Source organism: Budorcas taxicolor, chromosome 10 (assembly GCF_023091745.1).
Source record: "Budorcas taxicolor isolate Tak-1 chromosome 10, Takin1.1, whole genome shotgun sequence".
NCBI lineage: Eukaryota > Metazoa > Chordata > Mammalia > Artiodactyla > Bovidae > Budorcas > Budorcas taxicolor.
The window spans coordinates 18,794,126-18,803,974 of record NC_068919.1 but is presented as its reverse complement, the minus strand read 5'-3'; the positions used below and the strand labels follow the sequence as shown (position 1 = coordinate 18,803,974).

The following is a 9,849-nucleotide window of genomic DNA, read 5'->3' as shown; positions in this document are numbered from 1 at the left end:
AGCAAACTCTTGCTTTGAATAGGAAATAGGGCCAGGACCATAGTACTAAATAAGACAAATTTTCTTTATGCTTCCAATTTGTTCAGCCTGATTCTTTTTCTTTGTGGGTGTAAGAATATACAAATATATATATATATTTCCCCCCTTCTTTTTCTTCACTGATTTTTTTCAGATGGCTCATCTTCCATATGTACTACATTCTCTTTCCAGCCTGAGGCCTTGGGAACTATAGAGTTATGTGAAGTGAATCAAGAAGGACCCTTCTGCTGTGGCCATTGTGGAGGAGTTCACAGCCCTTTTTCCCAGGCTGACTGCATTATTAAAGATCTTAGTGCCCATACCTTGGAGGGGAGATATGGGTTGTGAGTCATGGGGCAAGGTGTGTGTGGGGGAGTGGGCAGGATGCAAAGAGAAACCCACAAATCAAAGCAGAAAGACCCAAGGGAGACTCTTTCTAATATAAACATAGGATTCCTACTGGGATAGGTTGGTTGGTTAGAGAGATGGCTGAGGAAGAGGCAAGAGCCCAGGGGGCTATGGAGCTGTGTGCGCTGGAAATCTGCTCTGGGTGTGTCCCAGTAGGGAGAAGAATAATAATTTAAGACAATCACCTTGCTACCCCGATGGCTTTCTTATCTCATGGGCTAGTTCTGTTAAGGATGGGGTTCAAGAACCCATGCAGAGTCCTGTCACCTGGACCTGTGATTTTGTGGGGAAAGGGAAAAAAGAAACAGATGCCTGAAACAAATGAGTGCAGGGCCAGAGGAGAGAATTCAAAGGTCTGGGCTTTGTTTGCTGAATGGGAAACTTCTGAGCCTCTAGGTCTGAAAGGAAGCCAATTTTGCAGACCTCAGACTTCCGGCCAGGCCTCAGGGTGAGGGTTTTGTGGTCAGACCACAGGGGTTGGGACTCGTGACCTCATACCTGGCAGGTCAGTTACCTAGGCTGAGTCTCAGTTTTCTGGTCAGTAAAATAGGGACCATGATTCATTCCCTGCCTCTCATTCTGGGGCACCATGAGCCACAATGAGCTAATATCTCTGACTATACCTTCCAAACAATAAAGCACTACATTGGCGAGAGATATTTGTGTCATAAGGCAGGAAAACAGCCTAAGGTCTTTGAGCATGAAAATAGGCACAGCCAGGCTGAGGTAACAGAGGAATGCAGGCATGTTAGCAAGCCTTAGGGGGGCCCTGGGGTGGGGGTGCTGCCTCCTCTGACTCTTCCTGGGGCGCTGATATTGGAAAGGCCTGCAGCGCCAGGGACGAGGCAGTGCCCAGACAGAGCCCGGCTGCTGACTTAGAAAGTGCCAGGACGGAGTCAGCTGAGAGCTGAAGGCACTCCCCACCGCTTGGTCTGCAGAAAGCGCAGGGGCCAGGCTTCTGGGGGAGGGGTCATCTGTTCATGGTGATGCTCAAAGGACAACCGTGGCCTTGCTCTTGGGCGCCGTGTGTACACTTTACGAAGGCAGGGTGCGGACTAACTTGACTGGCAGCTCCACAGGCCAGGGAGCCCCCGGTAGGGCAGCAGCCAGCGGGTCCCACTGCTCACAGACTCCCTGACCTGCCCACAGCTGTGGAGTGGGATGTTATCTGCTCCCTGGGAAGCCCGAGTGCCTGTTGGCCACGCGCGTGCAGGAGGCGCAGCAGGCGGTCTTGTAGTAGTTGTAGACGCAGAGCCTGGCCTGGACCACCACGTTGCAGTTGTAGTACCGGTCCTTGCAGTTTTCATCTGCAGCAGAGGAGAATGGAGAAGACTTTGAGCACGAGGAGCAGCGTAGACTTAGGGGATGAGAAAGGGCAGAGGGTGTGGCTATTCATCCCAGCTCCACTGTTTATTACTGATGGAAGGTGTGAGTGTGGGCTGAGAGCAAGTTTATATATACATTTTTCTTCTTTAAACAAGCAGCTGAAATCTGTCTACTCTGACCTTCAGAATGCTGGAACCAAATCTCTGACTGCATTGCCATTTTAATCAATTCCCATTTAAGTTTCTCTTTGCTCACCATCTGTGCTATCAGCAGCTACCTTAAATTATGAAATTTACACCTGAAGGATGCTGACCCTCTCTGAACTCCATGACTTTGCACACAGTCACAGTGAGACCTAGAAGAATCTGGCATTTTGACACCAGAGAATTTGATGGAGATTAAGAAAGATGAATCTTTTATTGCAAGGTATGATTCCCTACTTACCAACTTCAGGGACACAGTCCTGAGGGTTACAAGATTCTTTTTCTTCTGGTTTCAACTGAGGGTCACAGAGATTACTTAGGGTCATGTCATCTGCCAGACAACGCACTTCTCGGACACGGAAGCCGCCCTGACAGCTCTTGGAACACTGTGAGGGGAAGGGAAGAAAGTTTGACTTTTTGGCAGCCCATTCGCTCAGCACGCTGAAGAAGGCAGATTTTGGAAAATTCTGACATCTATCAAAGGAGACAATATTGAAACAAACTCCCCTGCACCTACTAATTAGCCTCAATGTACATCTACTCATGGCTAGCCATGTCCCATCTGTGCCCTTCCAGGATGATGTCTCAGATTATTTTGAAGCAGATCTAGATATCATATCACTTCTGTAATATTTCAGTTTGTAGCACTAAACAACCAAGATTCTTAAAAGATTACCAAAATATCATTATCACACCTAGATATTGACAATAGTTTCTTCTCTTCAAACATATATTTCATTTTGCTTGTGAATCTCAATTTTATTTTAGGTTTTCTTGCTTCATTTTGTAGTTTAAAAGTCCAGCTACAATTTTCAAACCCTGTTACTGACATGACAACTTTCTAAAATAGAGATTTTTTGGGGGGTGTGGGGATCAGGGTCTACATAAGGTCTGTACATTGCAGTTGGTTGATAGGCCTTTTAATCCATGGGTTCCCTGCCCTATGTTTTCCCCTTGTACTTGAGTTGTTGGAGGAATGGGATCACCTGTCCTGAAGATTTTCCCACAGTTTAAGATTTTGCTGAGTGCATCCCCCATGATACAGGCTGACATGTTCTTCTGTCTTCCACATTTTCCACTGATAGGATGTTGGATCCAATCTATTCAACCTTACCAGGTGCAGGTTTGATTTGTGTGTGTGTGTGTGTGTGTGTGTGTGTGTGGTGAGACTACTTCATAGGATGTGTTTAGTTGTCTCTCTTTGGAGGAGGTCAGCACTCACTCAAGAGCAGATCATTAGTTCATTTGGGGTTGAAAAATGGTGATAATATCCTAATACCACTTTTTCTTTACAAGCTGAGAACCTAAAGCATTCCCACTCCTTCTTCACTTATGCTTACTCTGGTTACCCAATGGCATGGCTTGTTTAGGAAAGACAGGGCAAATGTTTGATTATTTTCCTTTATTTATCAGTTTTCAGAATAATGAGTTGGTTCCTCTAACATCCTACAATGGTGGATCCTCTAATTAGTTTTTTAATCATTGTAAACTTATTATACATGGATTTAAATTTATTATAGATGAATGGATTTAAACTTATAGATGGATGGATTATAGATGGATGGGTTTCATTCAATGCATGGCAGTTATTATTTTTACTGATGCTCATTGATGCCCCATCAGTGGCTATCCAGGGCTCAGAGTTGGTTCTTGAGCTCTTTAGACATGAACTCATCTGCCTGGTATAAAAAGTCATCCTGATTTAATTTATATCTATACATTCCCAGACCTGGAATCAGACATTTTTCTTTGGCTCCTTTTAGAGGAGAATGGTATTTTGTTGTCATTTTATTTACTTATTTATTTATTTATTTATTGGTCTCACTGCTTGGCATGTGGGATCTTAGTTCCCCGACCAGGGATCAAACCCTGGCCTCCTTCACTGGAAGTGCACAGTATCTTAACCACTGGACCACCAGGGACGTCCCAGAGAGTGGCATTTTGAAACCATATTCCGCCTGATAGGCATGGCCTTTGCTACTGGGTTGGTCACTGTTTCCAGGATCTTTCAATGGATAAAACAGAGAAAAATTTTTTTAAGATAAATTAATTTGTGAGTTCAAACTGGTATTTCTAAGTCAAATTCAGGACAACAGGATTTTCGCTTAAATCTCTTCTATTTTGTCTGTTATCTTCTTTCTCCTAAGAGCTGAGAATCCTGTTTCTTAAGGCAACTGGGGATAACAGAGCTATAGCATCATATCTACTATTACATATATCATCAGAGTACCAGGAAGTAGATTATTCATTCACTTTATTACCTGTTATACACCCAACCATCTCAGAACACAGGACAACAGCCATCACTAAAAATGTCATTATTGCAAACAATGTTAACATTTTTCTGCAGTTCTTTTTGTCCTTAGGTATAGACAGTCAGATTACTGTGATTTAGAGCCACAGGCAAGAGAGTTGATGCCACCAATTGCATACATATTTAGGCTAATTTGTTTCATTCATTTTCCATTTTTAGGGATTTCTTTTTAAAAAGAATAATTTTGTTTTATAATTATATAAAATATTTACTTTATTCCAAATGCAAATTTATAAAACAAGGTGAATTTTAAAAATGTCTAGCTTTTGTCACTGTCTTTGCTACTATCAGTTCAGTTCAGTCGCTCAGTCATGTCCTACTCTTTGCGACCCCATGAATCGCAGCACGCCAGGCCTCCCTGTCCATCACCAACGCCCGGAGTTCACTCAGACCATTGAGTCCATTGAGTCAGTGATGCCATCCACCCATCTCATCCTCTGTTGTTCTCTTCTCCTCCTGCCCCCAATCCCTCCCAGCATCAGAGTCTTCTCCAATGAGTCAACTCTTTGCATGAGGTGGCCAAAGTACTGGAGTTTCAGCTTCAGCATCATTCCCTCCAAAGAAATCCCAGGGCTGATCTTCTTCAGAATGGACTGGTTGGATCTCCTTGCAGTCCAAGGGACTCTCAAGAGTCTTCTCCAACACCACAGTTCAAAAGCATCAATTCTTTGGCACTCAGCTTTCTTCACAGTCCAACTCTCACAACCATACATGACCACAGGAAAAACCATAGCCTTGACTAGACGGACCTTTGTTGGCAAACTAATGTCTCTGCTTTTGAATACGCTATCTAGGTTGGTCATAACTTTCCTTCCAAGGAGTAAGCGTCTTTTAATTTCATGGCTGCAGTCACCATCTGCAGTGATTTTGAAGCCCCCCAAAATAAAGTCTGACACTGTTTCCACTGTTTCCCCATCTATTTCCCATGAAGTGATGGGACCAGATGCCATGATCCTCGTTTTCTGAATGTTGAGCTTTAAACCAACTTTTTCACTCTTTAACTTTCATCAAGAGGCTTTTTAGTTCCTCTTCACTTTCTGCCATAAGGGTGGTGTCATCTGCATATCTGAGGTGACTGATATTTCTCCCGGCAATCTTGATTCCAGCTTGTGCTTCTTCCAGCCCAGCGTTTCTCATATAGTAACAATATATTTTACATTTGCTTCAACTGACTTATTTATTTAAAAAATATTTATTTACTTATTTGGATGGTCTGGGTCTTAGTTGAGGCATGTGTAATCTTTGTTGCGGAATTTGGGATCTTTTTTAGTTGTAAAATATGGCATCTTTAGTTGCTGATCTTTAGTTGTGGGATCCTAGTTACCTGACCAGGAATCGAACCCAAGCCCCCTGCATTGGGAGTGTGGAGTCTTAGCCACTGGACCACCAGGGGAGTCCCCACTTATTTATTTATTTTTAAATTTACGTGCAGAAAAATTCATTTTCTGTGGCACACAGTTCTGAGTTTTGACAAATTCAGAGAATCTTGTATCTCCCTCAGCAAACAAGACGGAGCTTTCATCACACAGAACAATTCCTTTGTATTTTCCCTTTGTAGTGAGCTTTGTCCCACCCCATCCTCTGGCAATCACTGGTCTGGTCTCTGTTCTGATAGTTTTTCCTTTTAAAGAATATTATATAGACAGTATTATACACTATGTAGCTTTGTAGGGGGAGAGGAGTCTTTCTTCCATTTAGCAAAATGCATCTGAAGTTCTTCCATGTCATAGGAGGTATCAGTTCTTTGGTTCCTGTTGCTGAGTGGCACCCCATTGTTTGGACAAACGTCTGTTCATTCATTTACCTGTTAAGGGACATCAGGGCTATTCCCAGCAGATATCTTAGGAGTTTGTGGCCTTTGACGTGGCCTGGTGAGTTTGGTCCTTTCTAGACTCTCCAAACCAAATGGCAGAAGAAAATAGTGGTCTGCTCTTGCTTTCTCAAGGACCATGGCCAACATCAAACCTAATCCTAAAGAGCAAATTTATTGGCCAAGTTGGACCCAGAATCAGTCTTTGCAAACAAGATCCCAGCTGATTCTTAGGCCCATGAAAATTTGAGAGCCACCATTTTATGGCCTCCAGAGTTTGGAAGTCAAGCTCACCCCAGCCTCAGGCTCCCTCCTCCCTGCCAAGCAGGCTGAGTTCAGGGCACTCTGGCTGTGACCAAGGAGAGCAGATTGTACAGGGAATCTGGGCTGAGCCCAGTGCCTGGCACCCAGTAGATGGGCCAGCCATGAGGGGTAGGGGGAAGCAGATGAGAGCACCAAGACTTACCATGCTCCATTCTGTGTGAAACCATTTGGCCCCGCAGGGCTTGAGGTGGCAGGGTTGCTGGCTGGGGGGTTTCTCCAGAAAGGAACATTCATAGGGGTCCAGCACTTCAAAGGTGTCTGTGTTCTTCCTAACACAGATTACCTCCCTCTGCTGGGTCCCACTCCCACACTCGATGGAACACTAGAGAAGGCGGCAGAGAAAGACAGGTATCACATGATAGAAAGAGGATGAGAAATACCATCCATCGAGGAACGTTTACCAGAACTTTCCACCATTGCTCTTTTCCCAAAATTGCAATTTTCCTGACAGTTCTGTTTCTGGCATGGAGAGTACCTCCCCTGAACTCTCACGTCTTGGGGATCCTGGTGGCTGAGATCCTGATGCCCTCAGTATTATGGGAGTGAAATCAGGTTTCCCATAAGTTATCCCACGGAGCATGCCATCCAGTCATTTGGTTTTGTCTGGTAGACTGTGACACCTCTCACTGTAAAATAGTGAACTAACATTTAGCTTATCTGCTGGCCTTTGGCGGGGTGCTGCTGGGAATGAATTCTTTTCCCAGAGTCTGCATGTATGTGGGTGAAGTGCTACATTAAAATGCTTTGGGATACACAAAACTCAGACGAAGACCACAGACTTGGGACAATGTTCCTTATGATCAGCCCTCCCCTCCCAACAGGGCAGCCAGCAGGAAGCTTTTGCCCACAGACTCCAACTCCCTGGCTCCTTACTTGGAGCCAAAGCTCACTGAAGTTGTGATTGCAAAGAGTCCAGTCAGATAATTACACGTCTTGCTTCATTGCATTAGGTTATGGAAATATGATGCATGTAACTGCCCATTACTTACTCTAGTTAGTATCTATTACTTTGTAAAATGTTTTCTGTTCATGTTTGGTGTACTCTTATTACCTTTTGATTGAAAAAATTTTATAAGCTGTGATCTATATACTTTTAAAGACTTTAAAGAAGCTATTGCCTTTATGAAAAGCCTGTAAAAATGTCTACAGCTGCAACTCTTAATATTAGCCTTGCTTCTGTATGCAGGCACATGGTGAAATAAAAAAAATGGTGTGGAGGGGGGAACCCATGTCACCACACAGCAAAAAACCCCTCAAACCCAAGCTAACAGACTACAGATTAGTCACACAGCCCACGATAAACATCGTCATCAGCAATTTCCACTTTGAGCCTGTTCTCTGCCATCTTCACAGGTAAACTACAAGGCTTCTTAGTTTTGGAGCTGTCTGTTCAGATGTCAGAGAATAAATGTGACCCAGACACAGGGGCAGACAAGCAGGGGCTTGTCTGCCATTTAGCAGCCATTTAGCCTGCTCCTAATGGCTAAAGACTGTGGAAGACCCTCCCGCCCCCCAAGAACTAAGACAATCTAAGTGTGAAGCAGGGCTTCCCAGGTGGCTCAGTGGTAAAGAACCCGCCTGCCAATTCAGCAGATGCAGGTGCTATCCTTGGGTCAGGAAGATCCCCTAGGGAAGGGAATGGCAACCCATGCCAGTATTCTTGCCTGGAGCATCCCATAGACAGAGGAGCCTGGTGTTCTACAGTCCATTGGGATTGCAAACAGTTGGACACATCTGAGCAGGCATGCACACACAAGGATGAAGTAAACCCAGAATTGACAAGGAAGAAAGAAATCATCTGGGCATGAGTAATAGACTTGGTGGAATATCTTATGAATGAGTCGGGCTACTCCATTTCCAGAGTAGAACAAGGGTCCCTAAACCTGAGAAGTCTCGTTCTCTTAGGACAGTTCCTCTACAAGCCTCAGTAGGACCACTGCTAGCACCTGTGCTCACAACTTCCAAGGGAGTCTTTTCCCCAAAGTCCACATTAAAAGTTCCAGGGAAGGACTCAGTTTGACTCGGCTTGGGTCACATGTCCGATCTGGACCAATCACTGTGACCAGGCCAGTGGGGCATTTGAGGCCAACTCTCATTCAAATCATGGGTCTGGAAGGAATATTTCCTTTTATATCTTGAAGTCAATTAATGTTTAAGACTTACTTTCAATAACTAAGTGTGCTCTATTTCATTTTCTTTGGGGATAATATCCAATTCCCAGGGCAGGGAGGTGTCAGCAGGCTCTGACGGTCTTCTGAATTCAGAAACAAAACCTGGTCTACAATCAATCAGGTCCTGACTCTTTGGATGACAGGGCGATGCATTCCATGTTTCTAATCTTAGCAGAAATAAATGCTGCCTTCACCAGGATTCACGTGATTCTCACTTCTCTGAGTGCTTGCTCCCACACTCAGCCACATCCAGCTTTTTTGTGACTTCTTGGACTGTAGCCCACCAGGCTCCTCTGTCCATGGAATTCTCCAGGCAAGAATACTGGAGCGGGTTGCCATTTTCTTCTCCAGAGGATCTTTCTGACCTGGGGATTTAACCTGCATGTCTTGTGTCTCCTACATTGGCAAGGGCGTCTTTACCACCTGAGCCCCTGGGGAAGTCTGTTCTCTGAGTATGCCTAGAGTTAATAGGAGGCCCACAAATGAAAAAGAACTGCATTCTGCTCCCTCTCTTCTTCCTCAGACACTGGTGGATGCGTGAGTTGAATTGCACTGGGTATCTGCTCCGTGTGAAGGCTGTTATGGTCTGATACTACAGTTTCACACAGGACTCTCCCCATTGTCTCAGTTTCCATAGATTGCTGTGGTTCAGTCGCTAAGTCATGTCCAACTCTTTGTGACCCCAGGGACTGCAGCATGCCCAGCTTCCCTGTTCTCTGCTATTCTCCCGGAGTTTCCACAGACACTTGGTGTAATTAGTGTCCCATACACCATTCATGTCTGAATTATCTTTGGGGTTTAGATTCTAGATATTTTGCTACCGACAATGAGATAGAAACATTGGCAGAAAAAAATAACAGACATGGAGAAGAGGAAACGAATATTTATTAAGTACTCCCCATGTTTTAAGCAACAACCCTTTTATATACAGTGTCTCATGAAAACCCAATAGCAACTCTAAAAAGGTGGTATTATTATTCTCCTATCTGGATGAGGAACCAGGCTCAGAAAGGTTAAATTACCCACCCCAAGTCAGAGAACTAAGGGGACATAGAGCTGGGATCAGTTATCAAGTATGCCTAACTCTGATACCGACTTGGGTAGCATTGGAAGTACTTGAATTCTTTCTTTTCTGAATTTGTTAATATTTTAGAGTTTGTATTATAAAAACATTACAGGAAATTTGAGGAGAAAACATTTGCTCATGTTTATACAAAAAGCTATACTTTGAAGCGGTTGAGATAGGGTTCACATACTTTGACATAGTCCGTTTTT

General features: G+C 44.1%; 1 protein-coding gene across 1 annotated transcript in view; it reads right to left on the bottom strand.

Moving 5' to 3' along the window:
• Positions 1-1,590: 1,590 nt before the first annotated feature.
• THSD4 (thrombospondin type 1 domain containing 4) overlaps positions 1,591-9,849 on the bottom strand; it is a 614,837-nt gene continuing 606,578 nt past the window's right edge. The window contains exons 14-16 of the mRNA XM_052646870.1: positions 6,546-6,725; positions 2,197-2,341; positions 1,591-1,733 (exon numbers count right to left, since the gene is read on the bottom strand). Coding sequence (XP_052502830.1) covers positions 1,591-1,733; positions 2,197-2,341; positions 6,546-6,725 — 468 coding nt within the window. The remainder of the gene's footprint in view (positions 1,734-2,196; positions 2,342-6,545; positions 6,726-9,849) is intronic.